General features: G+C 39.0%; 1 protein-coding gene across 2 annotated transcripts in view; it reads left to right on the forward strand.

Moving 5' to 3' along the window:
• The first annotated feature begins 603 nt into the window (after window positions 1-603).
• Window positions 604-21875, forward strand: part of Ano6 (anoctamin 6) — a 196348-nt gene continuing 175076 nt past the window's right edge. Inside the window, exon 1 of one of the 2 annotated variants that reach the window (XM_047549386.1) lies at window positions 604-891. In XM_047549386.1, coding sequence (XP_047405342.1) covers window positions 819-891 — 73 coding nt within the window. In that variant the 5' untranslated portion in view covers window positions 604-818. The remainder of the gene's footprint in view (window positions 892-21875) is intronic. The other variant, XM_047549387.1, reaches the window with a different exon arrangement.

The following is a 21875-nucleotide window of genomic DNA, read 5'->3' on the forward strand; positions in this document are numbered from 1 at the left end:
TTTGCTGACTGCCTTGAGACCACTCCCAGTGTGCACTCATGCGGGCGGGGATAGGGGGCGCTTCTCTCATCTGCCAAACCACTTTATGCGGAAATCCTTCTGTCTTTTGTGCGCACGTTTCTTTAGACACTCTATTTTGTTGCTTAGTATCTATGAGTTTGCCCCCACCTCTGCCCCAGCGTGATCTGACTTACACTTCTGTCATTTTACCCTTCTCCTGCAGAATACACTTTCTCCCACTTTGGAGTCAGAGTTTCAGATCCCTCATTAGCTCCTTGTCGCCGACAAACCCCATTCATAGGTGCTCGTCTTCCTCAAGTGAGCTGCAGCAGCATTCCCCACCCCCCTTTTTTTCTTTGTCCTTCTCTTGTAACAAATGTCAAAAAACCCAAGGCCCAGTGTGTGTCCATATACGACCTTGGAACAAAAAAACTGCCCCTTAAGGGGGCAACATTTGAGAAGCCCCGTCCTCGCCAACCCTTACGTTCTCCCCTCCCCGACTGTGAGTTCACTCCAGTGCAAGAAGCTAACGCTTAACTACTCCCTCTAGCCTCCCGACTTCCTTCTGGGCGCCTAATAAAACCGGGGAAGTTTAATCATTCCGCAGCAAGCCTCGTCTGTGTCACTCACTGGGCATGCTCAGTCGCTGACTGCCTCAGCTGGGCTTCCCGGAGCGCGGGCTGGGCAGAGCGGCCCCAGAGCCGGAGTGACACGCGCGCGCCCTGCGGTCCCCACCCGGGCGACCGGCCCCCGGAGAACCGCGTCCTTCCGGGACCCCCAACTTTGCGACAAGTTCGGAGCCGCCTTCTGGGGGAGACATGCAAATGATGACCAGGAACGTTTTGCTAGAAACGGAACTGGAGGAGGACGACGACGAGGATGGAGATATCGGTGAGTGAGGGGGTCTCGGCGTTCTCGCAGAAAGCCCGAGCCCACGAGGGGGAGAAGTTCAGGCCTGCTCCGGGGCGCGCCCTCCGCGGGGAGGTTGGCCGGGACCCTCGGCCTCAGGAAGGGGAGGAGAGAACCCGCAACCCCCCGCCGCCTCGGGGCTCAGCCTTCGGGAGGGCCCGAGCGGCGGGGAGAACAGCCTCGGGACGCGAAGGGGACGCAGCCCCTGAAAAGTCACCGCAGATAGAGGACGCCTCTACGCGCGGAAGTCTTGACTCAGAAGCAACTTTTGGGTCATTTCCTGCGACTCCAACAAGGCTAGGGATTGCGGAGAGCCGGGGCTCAGCAGCGAGCCCTAGGTGGGGTTCGGGGAGCCGATCCGGCATTGGAGAGCTGGCTGTGACCCACCGGAATCCTGTTTAAAGTGAAAGCGAACCAGCAGCTCGGGGAGCGAGGGCTGGGGCCGGACCGGGCGGGGCAGCCCGGGGAACTGATTTGCGGCTGCCTAGCGCGGGCTGGGATCCTTTTTCCATCTGCAGAGACTGCTGGGGGAAGGGAACGGGGGAGGAATCCCGCAGGCAATGTGCACTGCAGGGCACTTCCCACAGGACCAGAGGGGACCTGGAGCTCGGGAGCAAGCTTGGGGTGCCACATTCCAACTTAAAAGTGATAGACTGAACCGAGGGAGAGCTGTTAAGCAAAAAAAAAAAAAAAAAAAAAAAAAAAAAAAGCAAACAAAAGGGGTGGGAGGAGGTGGGGAAGGAGAAAGGAATGAGAGTAGTGAGAAAATCAGGTCTCCAAAGAGAACACTGTCAGGAAGGATGATAGATTGGTTCCTCCAGAAAACTGTAATCAAATTACCTTGCCTGTCTGTTCTGGCGACTCCTGCTCAATCTTCTGGATGCCAAATCAGTTTTAAAACAGAACAGTTCCATCCCACGTTCTAAAACCTTATTTGTCGCTAATGGCTTTAAAATTAACTTAGTTTGGAAAGTTGGGTGTGGTTTTTCTTCGATTCACATTTTAGGCACTAATCATTTAAAACGAGAATTTGGTAACTTCCTGGTTACCAACGGGACGAATTTAATAGAGAGGGGTTATGCTTCATGACTTAGCTTTACCTTTCATTCGCATGAGAACAAATGTATCAGGTGTTCATCTTTATAGAGTGAGCAAATAATATAGGAGGTTTTTTCCCCTATTATCGGAAAGAAAATTGATGCTCATAGACTGATCTGCTTGGCTTCTTTATACTTTAGTACCCAGGTTTTCTGGCTTGCAAGACCTGTGCAGATTAATGCTCTTTCCACCTGGTCACTCTGGACAGACAGATCATGTATGATGCTAGTATTTAGCAAGATTCGGGAGTAAATAATAATTATATAAAAGATATAAATAATCGGAGCAAAATTTTAAAAGTTGCAATAAAACTAACATAATCTGTTTCATAGGAAATCATTCTTGCCTGTTATGATGAGGCATCACTGTGTATCTAGTATTTTAAGTAAATGAGTAAACCTAAATGGAATTGACGCAAGCAAGAGGCTCTGAGTTTTGTTTGTTCCCCTGTGCCATCAATGGATCTCAATTTAGAAAGCAAAACTAATTTAGTTTGTTTACCTGATAAGGCATCATAAAATTCATCTTAATTGCATGGCAATAAGCTCTTTTTATTTTTAACTGCATGTAATACATGAGTATTTCATCAGATCAAACTGTGTAGATATTAGTTAACTGTTTCTACCCTTCTTTACCCCACCCTCCAGAAACTATTCATATTAATACTTCACTGTGTGTAGCAGTCAACATATGTCAAGGAGTAAACTTAAACAGGTTTTAGCAATTTGGAGTTGTTTTTAATGGGAAATGCAATTATTTATGTATGTATTTATTTGTAGTAGCGGTTGAACCTAGGGTCATAGATATACTAGGCCATAGTAGGCAAGTACTCTACCACTAAACTACATCTCCACCCCTTTTTATTTTGAGACAGGGTCTGACTAAGTTGCCCAGGTGACCTTACCATTTCCTGCCTTAGCCTCCTGTGGCACAGGAGAGTGCCACAGTGCCTGCTTTTACTGTTTCAATTGGCATCCCTTTGATTACCTTCAGCTGGAACATCCCCTAACTGCTAAACAACTGTTTCCTCTTTCCCTGAAGAGTCTTCCTGTCCTTTCTCTTGTTCCAGGGAGTCTTCTAAATGCTTTAGTGCTTGGTGTCAATTTGTGTGAACTGTCTCTATGAGAATGGTTTCAAAGCATTGTCAGTTGCAATGAGTGCAAATCTCTCCTTCTTGGCATTCTCTCCCTCTGAAATCTGACCTGGCACTTCTTTATTTAAATCTCTGACTGCTTCCTTTCAGTCTTCTTCTCTGGCTTCCATGCTTTACCTCATCTGAAATCTTTATTTTCTTAGGTTTCTTCATCCAGCGATGATTTTCCCTTTCCTTCCTTCCTACTCTCTCTCCTCCTCTCCTATCCTCTCTTCTTCCCTGATTTCCCCCATTCCTTTTTTTCTTTTTGTGGTACTGGGGATTGAACCCAGGGGTACTCTACCACTGAACTACACCCCCAGTCCTTTTTATTTTTTAGGCTGGCCTTGAACTTGGGATCCTGCTGCCCCAGCCACCCAAGTAGCTGGGATTACAAGTGTGGTCTACTGTATCCTGCTGCAGTGATTTTTATATCAGAAAGTATTTTATGCCAGTTGAAAGTTTAGGCCTTTATAAAATAATAAGCCTTTTTAAAGGTTACCAGAGGTATGCTCATAAAGGTATATAGTTTATTACAAAATAATTTTAACTTCCAACTATGGGAGAGGAGACTCTGGTGAAATGAAAACTATAATTTTAACCTCTGCCTCTAGTTTTGTAATGTTAAGGCTGTTGACTAATGTTATTTCTTCTAGTACTTGATCATCACTACATATAGTTGTATAATAGTTTAAAACTCATGAGACTACTGAATCTTTTGTGAAATTTCTCAAATATTTTATAAATCAGAGAAGTTACTTTGACACAAATTCCTTAGTACAACATCTGATATTATTATGATAATCTGCAAGAGACAAAAAGAAAAACTATTCTAGCTACACACCACCCCTGATTGTATCATAGAGATATTTTACTTAGAAGTGTGTCCCCTGGTAGACAGGATGTAGGTCCTTTTTAGCAGTGAATTCTGCTTTCTCTTGAAGCACAGTGGTCAAGTATCAGGGTTGCTGCTTTATTTCATATGAACCTGTTTGGAGAATCAAACATGGTAAATTTCACCTTGGGGTCTTTTCCTTGTTTGATTAACTCATGACAGCCAGAAATTATGTCTGAAAGATTTGATAATGAAGCAACTTGTTGGCATAGAGCATTTTTGCAAAAGGCCTTTTTTCTAAATCAGCTTCAACAACGAACCATAAAAGTTAGGTCTAGGCAATAGTAGCAGAAAATGGATGGCTTGTAGTCTTTGTTGCATAGAGACCACTGTTGTTGCAAATCCTTGGGCGGTGGGTTGTGTGCCACCCTGCCTGGTGTGCAAGAGAGTGTCCTTGACTGCTTGGTTTCCAGTACTTCCACCACCTCTAATTAATTGGTGATTTAATTCAACACTCTTCCTATTGACATAAAAAGTACTAGGAACATCTTTTATGCTAGCATGTAGAAATCAGATTTAGTATGCTGTTTTATTTTGTTTCCTGCATTCTCAATGATTCAGACTTTACTAAGGGAGGAAAAGCAGTTCCTGGGAACCAGACATTTATAGTATGTGCCATTATTGAAATATGTACCAATGTGGGAGGAAGATGGGAAAGCTTCACAGAAGGGATTATTGGGTAAGGTATTGAAGGTGCAGAAGCTCTAAGGAGTTTCCCAGACACCAGACTGGGAAAGCAGAGAGGGGCTTCACCTTGCAGAATTTACCACATATATTGATGGTTTGGGGTTTTATCATATACATGATTTGGGACCTCCAGAAAGATTTTAAGGAAAGAATGAATAGAATCAAATTTGCTTTTGGAAGAATCTTGAAAAATGGAAAATGTGTTAGAAAGTGGACTGTTAGAGTAAGGCTTTCCAGCAGTTGGGTTAAGAAATGTCTGCAGTGACCACAGGAATATAGAAGAATGAGTGTGAGAGCTTGATCAAAGAGGCATCTTCCAAGAGTACCTGGTTCAGAAGTGTACCTGCAAGCAGACAGGAGCACAGGTCACTCCCACACATGAGCTGAGTGGGTGCAGGAAAGTGGCAGCTGCCTGGGAGCTCTTTCTCTTGTTCCAGCAAGCCTTCTAATTCACTCCCTTGCTTTGGCTCACTCTTCCCTTTCTCAGTAATTTCAACCTCACTTCCTCTTTCTCAGCATCTCCTCCTTCCAAACCTGTGACAAACCCAGAAAGTTATTAGTGATCCTCTAACCCAAAGTACCCACCAATGAATTCTTACATTCCTTATTTCTTGATTCTATGAAATTAGAATTCATCTTACATTTGTCTTTGTTGTCATTATCTTTGAATTTATCATCTCCACAACTAGAGTGAAAATTTCTTGGTGACTGGGTCTAGGTCATTTGGGTCTTCTCAATATCTTAAAGAATATTCCAAATGTTGTAGTCATTCCTTTGATATAATTTTTTTTTTTTTTTTTTTTTGCGGTACTGGGGATCGAACCCAAGGTCCTGTGCTTGCAAGGCAAGCACTTTACAACTGAGCTATCTCCCCAGCCCTGATATAATTTTTTAAAAAGTTTTTCTGCTCACCCTCCTCTAAAGTGTAAGTTCTAATGCATAAATGCTATGAGTTTTAAGTTATTTTCCTAAGGATACCAAATAATTTTTGAAGGAATGAATGATTTACTCTTTTAAAATAATTTATTTAGCATAATTCTTAGTGGGTTTATAGCCCTAGTAGAATTCTGTCATCTGTGGCTCTTTGAGATATGCTCAGTTATCTCTTTGAAAATATTGAGTGTACATGTTATACCAGGCACACTGCTGGGTTCCAGGGTCCCTGACCTTTAGTATCTCACTATCTAGGAAGGAGATAGATAAGTAAATTGCAATTGTAACAATCTTTAGATAGTGATGTAATCAAGGTGTGTGCAGGAGAAAGCATGGTACCAAGTGGTACCAAGGTGAATGCCTGTAGCTTTACTTAGGAAAATTCAAGATAGCTTTGCAAAGGTGGTACCTGAGCCAACCTTAGAGGGGTGCAGAGACAAGCAAGGAAATGGGGATATGAAAATGGAACATTCAGAGTATTCTTAAAACATGATGATTTCCCAGAAAATAAACTGTGATTCTGTCCTCACCTTATACGTTGTTACAAGGGGATGTTATATGTGTATCATATAAATTTACGTTCTCTATCAAAGAGATAAGAGTTGAGAAACAAAATGAAGACAACTATCCTGAGAGTCTTTCTTTTTTGGCATAGTGAGTTTTGACTACTTTTGCTAAACCTTTTGTTTTCTTCATTTTCAAATCCATAGTCATGATCTGTATTCCATGTTCTAACTTTTGAGTCAAATAATTACTTCCCAAAAGGTTCTTCAGTTCCCCAGTTATGCAAGTCATTGTTCTTCAGATGTGGCAAATAAGTTGTAAAAGAGTTACTCACACACCCCTGTTTTCTCAAGGGGTTGCAATAGTCACATATTTTAGTCACTCTGCAGTTTTATTTATTTATTTTTTTCCTTTTTAGAAACCAGTCACTTTAGACCAAAAGCTCTTATGAAGATTTGCATTAGAGATATGATTTTAATTCTGACATTCATGAGGGAGATAATGAAGAATTATTAAGAATCCCAGAACATACTCTTACAGGAAGGAATTGAACTCTCAAGGTGGTATCTATAGCAGACGAGATGAAAGCAATTATATTTTAATAAAAGTTTCCATCCTGGCTAGTACTTCAGGTTTTCTCCTGTATTCTTACTGATTTAGTACCTCTCAACCAAAAGCTATAGTCCTGAAGGGAGGGATGATATTCCATGGCAGTAATATCAATAATGTATGGATGTTCGGTACGACATTTGTTATGGATCTGTTTTTTAGATTTCCATGGATTCTTTGCGTGTCATATGGTTTAAGCCTGATCTGCTTTAGATAGAATACATTTAGGACTGGGTCTCTGCAAAAATGGCTAGTTTGGAAACAAAAACCATCATTTCCAATTGCCTTTACCGAGGAGGTGTACTACTGAACTGATTGGCAAATCTTATGTAAAGAGAGAGATTGTGGGTATTTAATGCAATCAAATGATTGTTTTATGTCATTATTATTATTATTATTATTCGTGGTGCTGGTATTGAACCCAGGAATCCATATATCTTGGGCAAGAACTCTACCACTGAACTACACCCCCAACCCCTATTATTTTTATTGTTTTTTGCTTTTTGCTTTAATTTCGTCTTTTTAGTACTGTGACTAAAATTCATTAGCATCCATTCCAAGAAGCAATCAGTTTGAAGAATACAGAATGAATATGTCAACAATAGAATATTTTGGACATGAACCAAAGAGCCATTCAGATGCTGTTCAGCCAAAACATATCAGATGGAACGTTTGTGTAGAAGACAAGTTGAAGGGTTAATAGGCAACTTTCTCTGCCATGGTATTTATTATTGCCCTGGCTACATATCTGAATACTAATTGACAGATCTTACTGGAGGAAGTTATTCAGCAGCCAAAAATATAAATGAAAGAAAATATATTCTTTTGTGAAGTCCAGATGTTGCTTTTATATTTAATGCTTTCATTCTAGGACATTGAAATTCTATTTCCCACAGTATTTTATAATATAAATACTTAAAATTGGGGGAAAAAAGGATATCGGTCTTTAAAATTTTCTTTTCCATATTTATTTTAACTTTGGCAGAACTAGCCCCAGGTCAAAGTCATGTAAATAGATGTTCTTTTACAAAGCACAATTAAGCAAATTAAAAGCTTGTTTATAAAGCTTGTTTTATAGAAACTAAGACTGTGTTTCCATAATTGAATTTTTATGCTTTCTCCAGACCATTCTAGCTAGATGTTTGAAAATTTTTCTTTGGCTTTGTGGAGACAAAATGATGGCTGAATTTTTCTTGTGGCATCAGATAGACACAGACTTAAGCTTTTTATCCTTCCCAAGTTATGCTGCTTAAGAAAAATTATTCTAAATATAAAACATAATCAGACCCTTAATATTATTTTAAAAATTTTGTTATTTGTGATTTGAAGTAATTGCATTCATTTGTAATTACTTACTAAATAAGTAATACTTCCTCCTATTTCTTACTAAACAAGTCCTGAATGTTTTAGTGTTTCAACTGTGTAAACATACTGCAGGTTGTGGTGACACAGGCTTGGAGTTCCAGCTACTCTGGGAGGCTGAGGCAGGAGGATCACAAAATGAAGGCCAGCCTGAGCAATTTAGTGAGAGTCTGTCTCAAAGAATAAAAGAGGGTTGGATATGTAGCCTAGTGGTGGAGCGATTGCCTACCGTGTGTGAGACCTTGAGTTTAGTTCCCAGTACTACTAAAAACAACAACAACAAAAAAAACAGCCACTTTCCAAACCCACAATTATTTTCTAAGTGATACAAGTAGCCAAGAAATAGAGTGCAAGTTTACTAATCTTGATGCTGCTTAGGATGAAAGAAAAGTAGTTTTCAACAAGAGCTGCTTCGTTTCTTTGGTGGTGTTGGTGGGGGGTGGGCTTGCAGGGAGCAATCTCTAAAGAGTCCAGAAAAAAATTAAAGGAAGAAATATGAGCTTATGAACGTAATTGGCTGGTGTTATCAGGTGGTGAGGAGGGAAATGGAACAGCTTGCAGTCAGACCACCTAAGTTTATGGTCACTGAGCACCTTGTACTGTGGCCCCTAGGATCGGTCACCTAAGGCAAGCTTCTCAGCCTCTCTGAGCACTGTGTGGTTGCTGGGAGGATGTAAGGAGGTATACACGGTATTAGGTGGGAAGGGGGCCTTTTTACTCAGACTTGTATGATTGGCAGTTACAATGTCACTGTCATAGTAAATTTTTTTTCTTTAAAAGCAACCATCAGAACTGCTGCTCTTAACCTCTGAGATCATTAAGTCTTTTCCCCTTAACTGCGGCTGTCTCTTTTGTGTTGTTCTGTATCACTTTTGCACCTGAGTACAGCTCAATATGTATCAGGTTAAGGACAATCATGATGGTGACTTTTCTGTAGACTTTTTTGTTTTTAAAGATAAAGGAATTGAAGAATAATAGCTTGTGGTTTTGCCAAGAGATAATTGTTGTATGTGTTGTGTGTGTGTGTTTTCTTATATTCTGACGGTTCTTCAGAGAGACTGATATTGTTCTCCAAATTCCAGGAAAAGTACTTCAGAAATAATCTTTCTCAGGGAATCTTAGCACAAGGCCCTAGGGGCTGACACATGTAGGCTCCTAATAAATGGTCCATGACTATAGGGGACTGTAGTTCCATCAGTGGTCCCTATGACTTACCGCACTCTCCCAACTGCTATCCAGAAGTTCTCACCAAAGCACACATGCTCCTATGTGTCAGCCTGTCATTGTATGCACAAGAAGTGAGGAAGGAGCCATTTCAGTAAGTGAATGGTTTTTATTTCTGATTGAGTCTTTAGACTCACAGGAGAACAGGAGGGATACTCATAGTAAGATTCTTGGTCAGAGTTCTATATGATTCCATCCTTAGTACTGGACTTGTAGAAACGTGGAGGAATTAGAGTTCACTATTCAGTGGAGGGAGGGCAGACAGGCAGCACAGGAGAGAAGGCATCCTCAGACTGGTGTTTAAAACCTGTTTGAGCTCTTTATCTTTTATTCTCACCCCTCCCCCCCACCTTCCCAGCTTTCCACCATCATGTATGCAGATCTGTGAGTTTCAGTCTTTCTGTCTCTAAATGTCCTCCATACTTGGAGGTTTTCTTGCATTTCTGGAAAAGGACCTTCTCAGCCACCTTGTCATCCCTGCATAGTCTCAGAGAGCTGTGGGGGCACCTTAGGGATCCATCTTCACTTGGATCTGGAAGGGAGAAGGAGAAAATGGGCCACAAACTGGAGAAGATTCACTTTCCTCCCTTCCAAAACTGGGTAAATGTAGGTATTAGAGATCAAGCAAAGGTGACCTTTCCTCAAGGTTTAGATTTAGAGATGAAAGTCTGAATTATAGTTCATGTACTTATTCTGGAGATTAAAGAAAATGATGACTCTTCCCTACGTTGAAAGATTTCTGCCACCTGTCTTAAATATAGATAGCCTCTCCTTCATTTGGCTAAGGGTGTGGACTAGCAGCCTTGTTGTACTTTGGTATCTGTGGTGAGGAAGAAAGGGGTCATTGTGCTGGCCTGTGGCTTTTTAATATATCCATGTCAGCTCCTTGTCCTGCTGCTTGGTTGATCATTCCCCTAAGGGTCCTTTATCTTGTTTCTGCCCTGAGAGGTTCATATGATAGCTTAACCTGGTTCTGACAGATATGGAGACCCACCTCTACTTAGATGTGACTTCACATTCTGGCCCAGACATTCACCAGCTGACTCTGAGTGACTGACATGGCTTTCCTCTCCTCTGTAAAATGGGGCTAATATTAGAACCTGTTTCATAGCGCGGTTGTATCAGATGAATAATGTCAGTTAAAACTCTTACTTTGCCAGATTGTGATGCCTGATACACCAAAAGCCCTCTGTAATTATAAACTAATGTTACCAGTATTATTGGCAGCTGTTTTTACCTGTGTCTTAACTCAGTCTCACTCTTTTTTATTTGAGACTTCATCTTTCTCCAAGTCTGTACCTTCCATATAACTCATTGTCACTTTTTGTCCTTTTATTTTTCATCTCATACTGTATCTTGAGGAGAACCTTGGCCTCAGAGAGTGATATAGTGCTTGGTTCATAGAAGGTGATAAATAAATTTTTGTTAAATGAATGAGTGAGTGAAAGATACTGATTAGTGAAGAGCTCCGGGGTATGACTGGAAAGATAGGGCTCTGGATATTGATCCACCTTTGGGCATGTTCTTAAAACTTTGGAGCCTTGGCTTCCTCATCAGAAAAATGTCCTAGAACCTATTTGTAATGCATAAGGGCACAAGGGAAAATGATTTTACAGAATTGTTGTAAGGCTTACTACATTAATATATACAACATATGAGGGATGGTTCCTGGACCATAGTGGACAAGTCAGTAATAGTCATGTCATTATAAAACAACCACAATATGGAGAAATATAAGTGACTGGAGTAATTTAAATCAATTAAGATTTTCTAGTAGATGCATTTCATAATAGAATTATATCACTTTGAATATATAATTTTAGTAAGAAAGGGAAGAGACTATAGTACAAAGATTCATAATGGACTATCAAATGATGCAGGCTTTATACTAAAGAAAATATGTAAGAAAAGATCATTTCTTTATTTAGCAAATTAAAAAATTTAAAGTATCTTATATTAAGTTCTAAATAATAGTTTTTGATTTTGATCATATTACCTGTTAATAATGGCATATGTACTTACAGTTTTGTCACTAACTCTAATGATGGATTAATTTAAAAGGAAAAATTTCAAAATGTTTAATTTGCCCATGAAACTAATATTATCTGTTCCTTGAGTATTATTGAAAAGCTTGAGGTTCAAGCAAACCTCTTAAGAGATGAGTATGATAAAGAGCAAAAATGATAAAACTTAAGACACAAATATACAAAGAAATTATTTTTCTTGTAGTTTCATTTGTTTTAAATTTAAAGACATAACAAATGATCTTTCTACCTGGTTTGCAAAACAGGCATATGAAATTGTGCTTCTCATTGCATATACTGGAAAGTTAGGGTGGTTTGGTCTAGTCCAGTTCTTACAGCTTAAACACTGAGGGCCCTCTCCAGTAACATCAGGCCAAAGAAAAGTTTAGACATTCCATTCCATTTGAGGGAATGAGAGCAAAGAGGAAGTAGGCTGTTTTTTTCTTTTTCTTTTCTCCAAATAAAGTAGAGTTTAAGATTATTTGCTTTTTATTTAAGCCACACATAGAAGTAACTTTTCAATAAAGCCAAAATTCCATCCTTCAGTTACAGCACTTGCAATTGAAGTTCTTGTCATCCACTAGATTTTAGCCTCTGCCATCCGGAAGATTGCCAGATCATCTCATGTTTCCTGCCTCCATTTAAATTTAAACCATATTTAGTGCTCACTGGGTACATGCTTCTATAACAGGCTTTTTGCAACTTACAAATCAAAGAGGGGACGTGAACATTCCAGACAGGCTTTTCATGGCTCTAAGGGTAAGCAAACACAGCAAGAGGCTTTTTAGCAATAGGATAATCATGGTTTTCCTGAGAGTTACAGTTACCTCAACTGTGGCTAGTGGCTTGTTTCATACTTCAAGATATTTATTTTGAAGAGTTCAATCACAATCTTGACTAACTTATTTGGGAGAGAAAAAAAAAATCTCCCTCTGAGAACTGACTATAGATTAAAAGCATAGAGTAGCCTTCATAAATCAGTCTCACTGCTCACTGCCTTTTTTTTTTTTTTTTTTTAAGTCATGTGCATAGAGATTTCATTTAGCTTGGAGCACTGGATTGATCTCATCTTGTGATCTGTGTAAATTCAGTAAATATTCACTGAAGACCTCCAACAGGTTGTGTGTTTTTTAAGGTCTGTGGTCTTTATCCACACAGGAGTAGATAAAGAGCATCCCATCATCAGTGGAGCTTAAAAACCAAAGTGCCTGCAGAATTCTTTTCCTTTACCTAATGACTATTCAGTGCCTTCCATGTGCTAGGCATTGTGCTAGCTACTAGGAATTAAACTGGAAACAAAACAGAACTGGTCTGTGTCCTCAAAGAGTAGGCAGTCTGGCAGAGAAGAAACATACTAACCAGTACCAGCAAATTATATTTAAAGATTGTTGGGATGGTGGGGTGGGTGGAAGACTAAACCAAAGTAGCTTGACTGACAGCAGAACTTGGGTGTTTCCAAAGCCTTCTCTAGGGGAAGGCCATCCATGGGGGATGGCTAACAAGTGCAGCTGTTATTTTCATAATTTAAAAATAACATGGCCTTAGATTATCATCTTTTAAAACAGGTCTGTGAGAAGGCTCAAGACATACATTAGGTGAATATGTAAAGCACTTACTCTCAGGCCCACCAGTCCTGTTGTGCTGGGGGAATTCACCATGCGGAGGCTTTATTTATATTGATTTCTACAGCTCTTAATGCACCTAGTAGAGTAGTACTGTTGCTCATGGTCCTATTCCCCTTTATTCCTTGGGAGATTGGCTACAGTGTTAGAACTGGATTGGAAAGCAACAGAATCTGGTCAGTTGCTCTCGGTTCGCTTCATTGTCTCTTTGCAGTTTAATTTAGCCTGATCCTCGCTTCTTTAGTTAAAGGAGAGTGCTGAGAGCTTCCATCTCAGCAGTTCTGTGTCATTTCTCTGAGTGGACAGAAGAGGAGGAGGCAAGAGGGATGGAGCAAGTACAGCTGTTCTGGAGCTCCACCTTTTCCTCTCCTGACCTCAAAGAGTAAGGAAATTAGAAGAGAATGAGTCTTCTGGATTCTTAGCCAGGAACTGGTTCTCTGATCATCCTGTCCTGCTTGCTGAGGGGCGTGACTCATTCTGGAGGAGAGACTGGTGATTGGAAGTTACAACCAAGCCCCTGGAGCATGAATCAGAATGCCTGGGACTCTGGTATGCTCCTTTCAAGGTTATTCCCCTGAGAAATCCTGCCTCTAGAGAATCACCCTGTAGAATTTCACTCACTCCCCATCCCACTCATAGCCAAAGTATTCCTAGTAATAGAGTAATATGCAAATTAAAGATGCAAATTAAAGCTTGCTTTAAGGACAGAAGGACAGATGCAAATTGTTTTCATTTGCCATACAAAAATTCTATTCTTTTTTCTGTTAGAATCTTTCAAACATGACTGGCGTCCAACAAACATTACAATTATATTATTCAATTTATTTTTATGTTCACTACATCTGATTCCTTCCAAACTGGGATTTTTTTTTTTCTTTATAAATGTCATTGAGATCAAGTGTAAGAGATACCACCATGACCTTTTGCCATGCTTTTGTCTAGACCCTCTATTCCTAATGTTTATTTAATGCAGTGGTATTTTTTGTTAACACTTTAAAGGTATATTTTACATACAGTAAAATACACTATTGTTGAGTTTGTTAAGTTATGTCTGGGGTATTCCACTGTCCCAAATAGGGTGGAAATTGTTTCCAACAACCTATTCCTCTTTGTCTTCCTCCCTGCCCTGTATTCAGGTGAGCATTTTAATGACTTCTATCATAATTTTTTTTTTTAAGAAAAGTTTTGTTTGTTTATTTTCCATAGTTTTTATTAGTGCATGATAATTATACTTAATAGTGGAATTCAGTGTTACATATTCACACATACACAAATATAACAATACACTTTGGTCAGTATTGTTCCCCAGTATCTTCCCTTTTCTTCACCTCCTCCCTTGACCTGGTTCCTTTCTAGAAAAGTTTTATAAAGTCAATTTTAAAAAAGATATTATATTTAACTTTTCTGATTTTTATTCTTCTTGTGTCAGTTTTGGTAATTTGTATTTTTAAAAGACATTTGTCTACTTCATTTAAATGGTCAGACTTGCTAATATAAATTTTTTTTGTAATGATTTGAATTATCTTTAAATGACTAGATGGTAATGTTTCCTGGTTTTGCCCATTCTTGAACTTCATAGAATGTAATTTCATGTGCCTGTCTCCTTTACTTAGCATGGTATTTCTGGAGATTTACCTATGGTAGGTATCTATAGTCCTCCAGTTGAACTATAAAAATATCTGGAAGAAGTATTTTGAATCAAGTCTTAAAGTATTACATTTTTGGAAGGTAACCGACTAAAAAAATGCTTAACTTTTCAATTCTATTTTTCTTTAAAGTCAAGTTTTTCTATTTGTTTTTCTTCCTTCTCTTTTCTTTCTTTTTTTTTTTTTTTTTTTTTTTTTGGTCTTAGTTATTTTCATCTCTTTAGCAGCTTACACAATGCCTTGCCTATAACAGGAAATTAGCAAACATTTTCTTAACTTGGGAGGGAATGCGTGAGGAAAATGCACTCAGATCTCATTCCATACAAATTCAGATTTTAACTGCCCTGCTGTGAGGGAAGCCAAACTGCACCTTCATCCTGAGTAGTATTCCATCAGTGCATTTACTCCTGATTGTGACACTCGTCCAGAGAGAGCAGCCTGTGGACACTTTTCTTCAGTGTGAGGCATCATGTGTACTAATTTATTTTTCCAAAACGTCAGCTCTCTTCTTGTTGATGTTCTTTTACTGGCAAAAATATTTTAAACAGACATTATTAACTTCGTTCGGTAACTGAAGTGCTCTGAGAACAGAAAAATAAGAGTGACCTATTCGAAATGAAGGAGCGATTCAGTTTTGGCCTTAGATATTAGATTCCAAAATATTTGTCCAAGCACATGTGTTCCCAGTTCCCAGAGACGTTATTGACACTGATGTGGGTTTCCCTTAAAGGTGACTCATGTTTCTTGAGTTAGGTTTCCACTGTTAGTCATCTTTGCTGCCTGGATTAAAATGGGTTTAGGCTCTGCCTGGGTTCCAGCCTTCATAGACACCCGCCCACCACCACACCACTCCTGGGGCTCCACCATGCCCCAGTCTCTGGAACCAGTCTGACTCCAGGCAGGGAGCATTAAAGAACTCAGCACTTACTATCAGTCCAGCATAAATCTTGTGTTTCACTTCTGATAATTTGAGTTATCCTTTCTTCCCCAGTTCTCCAAACTCCTTTCTCAGAACATGCCTTGGACCTCGGTCTCTTTTCTAGGTTTTATCTTGCTCTTACCAGTGTCTCCTAATTACCCTCTTGCCTGGAGATAAAGCCCTCATCTAACTAATATGGTGCTCACTACCTGTGGCAGGCCTGTCTGTCTGCATCTGTGGATCTAATAATGTGAGTTGTACTCCTGTTCCCTTTTCTTAGCTGTGGTACCAGTGGTACTTTAAATCCTGGGCCCTAAATTGATATCCAAGTGTCCTGTTGATTTTCACCACCTTCCTTAGTCATAGTGCTGGGTACTGGAGGTGGGGCTCTAGAATTGGGGTATAATGTCTTGGGGGAAGAGGTAGGAGGCTTCAGCCAGGAACCGAATAATGATCCAGTGTTTACTGGAATGTGGGAAAACCACCTCCTGGACATAGAAGAAATCCGGACCCGGCAGTAAACAAATCTATTCAAAAGTAGCTCCCCAGTGCTGTGCAGTGACCTAGTTGAGCAGCATGATATTTGAGCAGAGTTATTGGGAGTGCTGATCATTTTGAGTTGTGGGAACTTTTAAAAAGGTACTGAGAATCCAACAAGTTGAGAACTACTCTTGGCTCTTCCCTTTCCTCCTAGACACAGGTGGCATTCCTGAGCTAGCATGCCTGTCTGTCTCCCTCTCTTGGTGAATATGGCTTCCCAGCTAGCCTTCCTCCTGGCTCTGCACTAGTTTTGTTCCCAGGCATTTTGTCCACCTTAGGGCACCTGTTCCTTCCAGGCAGCCTCCAGTGCCCCAGTCTGGATCCTTACCCAGCCAGGCTGACTGTGTTTGGCAATGAAAGAGGGTCTTTATGGAGGGAAAAAGGATCTTGTCTGCCTTGGCAGAGGAAAATTAGCTGTATGTGGGTGTATGCACAGGCAAAATACCCCAGCACTGGCATTGATGGACAATCTTGGAAGACATCTGGTTCAACTTTTAATTTTTAAAAAGAGTAATAAAGTCTGTGAATAGGTAAACTTTAGGCTTATTGTCAGCCTTCCACTCAAGCTAGTATAAGTGCTACTGCAATTGTTTATTGTTTTATAAATTCTCATATATGAAGTTCAAATTGAATTAAGAAAGGTTTCCTTTTGAGTTTTTCTTTTTTTTAAATCTTACAAGTTTTCATATGCCTTTGGGGGGAAAAAGTAATTGGGAATAATGACTTAATTTGCAAGTAGCATAGAAAAATAAACCATCATCCCTTGATATCTGTGTGGAGATTGGTTCCAAGAGGCCTTCAGATATCAAAAATTGCAGATGCTTGAGTTCCATACACAAAATGTTATAATAATTTGCATATAACCTAAACATACATCCTCCCCACATGTGAATCATGCCTAGATATCTAATGATACCAAATACAGTGCAAATGCTAGGTAAATAGTTGTTTTACTATGTTGTTAAGAGTATAATAGGACAAGAAAAAGCAAGAAAAAGTGTCTGTATGTGTTCAGTTACAGATACGGGGTTTTTGTTTTTTTGGTTTTTTTAGAATATTTTCAGTCTGAGGTTGCTTGAGTCTATGGGTGCAGAACCTGCAGAGATGGAGGGTTCACTGGATATTAATATTTTGCAACTGTGTGTAGAAAACCTATCTGTAATTTCTGCTGGTATGCCATATTAATTTGTTACTTTGCCAACAAGTAATGAGAGATTATTTGGATAACAAAACAATCATTGTGATTATAAATTTCTTTGTAGCTTTTTGAGGTCTAAATGAATTTATTGGACATAGCAGGCTTGTTGGCTATGCATCCTGAAATTTTAAAAGCATCACTTTCAAAGTGTTGTCTAGTCATGACAGCTGGAGTAAAAAATTTTATTTTTCTACATAGATCAGTTTCCTGATTTATAAAGCAATGATTGAATTTACTAATTTTTTTTTATCTTACTAGAGATGTTTAGATATGTTACATTTTTAGTGAAATTAGTGGAAGAGATTCGTAGTACAGATTGTCTTCTCATTTATAGCACATTATCTCCAGGAACTGTGCAGTATGGAGAAAATAAATTGGAGCTCTTGGAAATGGTGCAAAAAGGGAAATTCTGCTAGGGATCATTTGCCTTGTTTTTATGTAAGTTGTTACAAATACTTTATTTAATCATATATAAATGCTGTATAAAACTTACCCAATAATATAAAAAGTCGGACAGGGAACTATAGTAGTAATATCAAGTCATATTTGACTTTTGATGACAGAATAATAAAAGATTCTGCTCACGTTCTTATATTGGTGATTGCTGCCTTATTTTTTGGTAACCAATAGAGGAGGAGTGCTTGTAGGATTCAGGAGTTCTTTTAAAGGACAGTATCTGCCAGATATCTTTGAAGAGACCTGTGGAAGTTTCAGGAATAGTGGATGACCTTTTTGAAATATTGACCAGGAAGATGCCCATTTCTGTTTATCTTATTGCCCAAGCATGGATATTACACAGGGTTAGTACTTGGAGAAGGGGAATTCTTGAATCCCCTAAACTGCATGGAAAATGTGTTCACTTGCATTTTGGAAGATTTCTAGTGAATAGAACCACAGCTTTCATTGGATTCTTAAACCTGTTTTATCCCATCATTCTGGGACACTTATAAAACTTAAATATAGTACATAGTATGTAATTAAAATAGGAAGAATATAATTATAATATTAGTTAATACTAATAATAAGTTCTAGATTATGATTCCCAACCTATGTTAATGTACCTGTATTAATTTTGTTGAAATAATGTGCAGAATTAGAGCTTGGGACTTAATGAGTTAATGGTATCCTTTCTCCAAATGATCTGACTTGGCAGTTCTTTAAAACTGGGATAATTATAATGCAAAGTTAAGGTTTGTCAACTGCACAGTGCTATGATATTGTTAACCAACAGTGCTGTCTTTTGAAACTGAAATTGTCAGTTTTCCTATACTGTCACGTCAGCTCCTGCACTGATGTTTCATAAGGTCTGTGGTCTTTCAAGCGTGTGAGCTGCAGTGGGTTCCCTTAGGCAGCTGCGTTGGAGGAAAACAGGGAGGAAAAGGTTCTTTATTTATTTTCATTTCTCGACTTTGACTTCCTGTTTTATTTAGGAAGAGGGAAAACTCAAACCCAATGACCTGAACAAAAGAGGGATAAAAGGGAATTTATTAGTACAGTTTATTAGTGAGGAGGTAGTTCTAGCTTCAGGAATCAGCCTTGCTTTCAGACTTTCTGGAAAGGATTCCACACATCTCCTGCTCTCCCCATGGAGCAGATAGACAGTGGTAGTTTACCAAATGGTAAATCCCCTTCAGCAAATGACTATGGTAAGATTATATGCCCTCCCTGAAACCACCTCCATTGACAGGGAGTTACCTGGTATGCTAATTATTAGCCCTGGTTGGCAAGAGAGTGACATGAGTCACATAAATGAAAAACGGAGAATGGGTGTGTTTTCTTTTGAACATTTGTATTGTTTCTTTCTAAAGTACTAAATTTGGAGTGAAATCATTTGCCAATTCAGTGTACTGAACTGTAATTTTTGATATAACAATTTAACAGTATATTTTTGTTTTCCTAATATAAAAATTAATGACATCTAATATATTTTCTGTTGATCAGTCTTGCAAAAACAAAGAATTAAAACTGATTTTTGGGTCATCAGTTAAGCCCTTCTGCCCTCCTTGGGTTGGCGGTAGTGACTGTTTTATAGAAAATGTATTTCCTTACTTTAATCTGCTTTTTCACTGATTTACTGGCAAATGACTTTCAAATCTCTGTGCATTATAAACCAGGAGTAAAGTTGGCTGATTAGGAGGGGTTTTCTGATGTTTAGAAGGCCTGAATTGAAATCATGACTGCAACTTAACTAGTTATGCAACCTTAAATAAGTTGTTGAATCTTTCTGAGCCCTTTTTCCCTCCTTGTTGTGAAGATTAAAATGACATAATATACTTAAATAGCTTGGTACAGAGAGAGCCTGGTAGCTGTTTATATTAGTCAAATAATGCAAATCTCATGGTTTCAAACAAAACTATTGTAATATATAAAATAACTTAATTACAGGCATTCATGAATGGGCCCATAGCTAATTACTATGTCTATAGAATGAATCTGTTAATTATAATTTTGCATAGATTCTCTTGGGTAGGATTCCAGAAGTTAGATTGACATTTTAGTCAAAAACCCAAGATTATTAAGTTGACGGAGATAGCATATGGTACATTAATATTACTAATAAGCATTACTTGTGTTACTGAATTAGGTTCTGAAAATACCAAGAGGGAAATTAGCTTGAAGCACTGAATTTCTAAGTCTGTCTGAGTGTAAGTACACAGTACGTCTTTAATTGATTTTATTCCTCTGGTGGCTTTATTCAGTTTATACTGGGGCTCACTTTTCATAATATTATAATGGGAATGAATAAAAATGAATATATTCATTTACCTTCTGTGATAAATAGTTCTGATCAAAATCATTCATCAGCTACATTCTTTGAAGCCAATGAGTAAAGACTGAAACCTAGTGAAAATTTATTTTGTGGTTTTTGGTTTTCTTGCACTTTCCAGTGTAATCCTTTTTGAGTTCTTTGGGATTTTTTTAACCTAGGTCAATAGAGTACTTGAAATACTTCTATATTTGAGAATTCAGGTCAAAATAAACATTGCTAAACTGTGAGGAGAGAGCAGTGGGACAGAAGTAGTTGGACTTTGAAAGAGAAAGCTGACCAATAGCCTGTAATAATGTAGATTTATCAGCTGTGGAAATGGATATAGAGGGAATCCTATTGGATTTAGGGAGTTCATTATCAATGACCAAGTGGTATAGATTGTTAAAACATTTAATGAGGTCCAAATATAAACTGTTTTTTGAGTGTTTAAAAATAAGCAAGGCAGTGATTGGTCTGGTTGTTTTATCATGGTCCTGCTTCAAGTGGAGTTAGACTAGACAACTTCACGGGCTCAGTTCCATCCAGTTTTGCAATGAAATCCATCAGCTCAGGAGTTAAGTTCTGCTCTATTCCTAATATTATTAAAGGTCAAGAAGTTACATAAAAAGAGCAACATATAATAAGTGTCAGGCATGATTGTAAATACCGTGTGTGTATTAACATGTTTAGGAGCCATAACCATGCTGTTAAGTAGTTGTTATTGTAACACACATTTTACACATGACAAAATGGAGAACCGGGAAAGTTAAGTGATTTACCTAAAGTCATACAGCAAGTAAAGTCTAAGGGAGGATTGGAATTTGGGCTCAGTCACCAAGGAAGGTGTCCTGGTCAGGCAACCTAGCTTCTTAGTCCACTGGAGTCAGCATAGCAAAATGGAGAGCTTAAACACAGATTTTTGTTCCCACAGTCTTGGAGGCTGTGAGTTCGAGTTTGAGTAGGGTACCAGCATGGTTAGTCCCTCCTGTGGGCTCTCTTCCTAGCTTGTGGGTGGCCACTCCTGTCTCTTCTGTGAGGGCATTAGTCACATCTTGAGAGCAGTGTCTTTCTGACCTTGCCTAATCCTAATTAGCCTCCCAAAGGCCCCCACCGAGTACTGTCAGGACTTTAAGATCCAAATTTTGGGGGGATACAATTTAGTTCAGAGTACCCAGTGATGGATTCCAGCATAAAAAATAAAATAACAGTATAAATGTTTGATTTAACTGATGTGTTGGTTTTATGAATTTTATTTCTTAATCTATGTCATCTCATTTCCACTGATTTTGTTTCATTCACTTGAAAATCCCACTAACACATCACCAGGTGGAAGGTCAATTGGACATATCAATGAGTTAACAGAAGGAAAGACTTTGACAAATGCTGCTATAAACGTCTTTTCTTTTCCTGGCATGAGTAAGTAGTGGTCATAGTTTCATTTCGTGTAGCTGTGGCACTTTACTGTGAACAAGGCACTTGTGTCTCACTTGGTTCCTAGAACAGTCATGTCCAGTTGGCAGGGCGTCCACTTTATGGAGGATTTAAAGGGGAACAAAACAAAAATTTGGAATCAGTTAATGAGAAGGAATGTAGGGGAAGACTCTGAAAATGTCTTAACAAAGGGTTGTGCCACTGAGTAGCAGGTATGGGTCCCCACAGAGTCAGTCTTAGAATTTCACTTCAGTTCAGGAATGTCTGATCTGGGCTCATTTGATTAGCCTTAGACACATTAAGACTGCCATCCGTAATGCTTTCCTTCTTGATGATGGATGTGCTGCAGAAATGAAAGCTGCTTCCTTGAGTCAGGGTTGCGTCCACTGATAT

Source organism: Sciurus carolinensis, chromosome 4 (assembly GCF_902686445.1).
Source record: "Sciurus carolinensis chromosome 4, mSciCar1.2, whole genome shotgun sequence".
In the NCBI taxonomy this organism is placed as follows: Eukaryota; Metazoa; Chordata; class Mammalia; order Rodentia; family Sciuridae; genus Sciurus; species Sciurus carolinensis.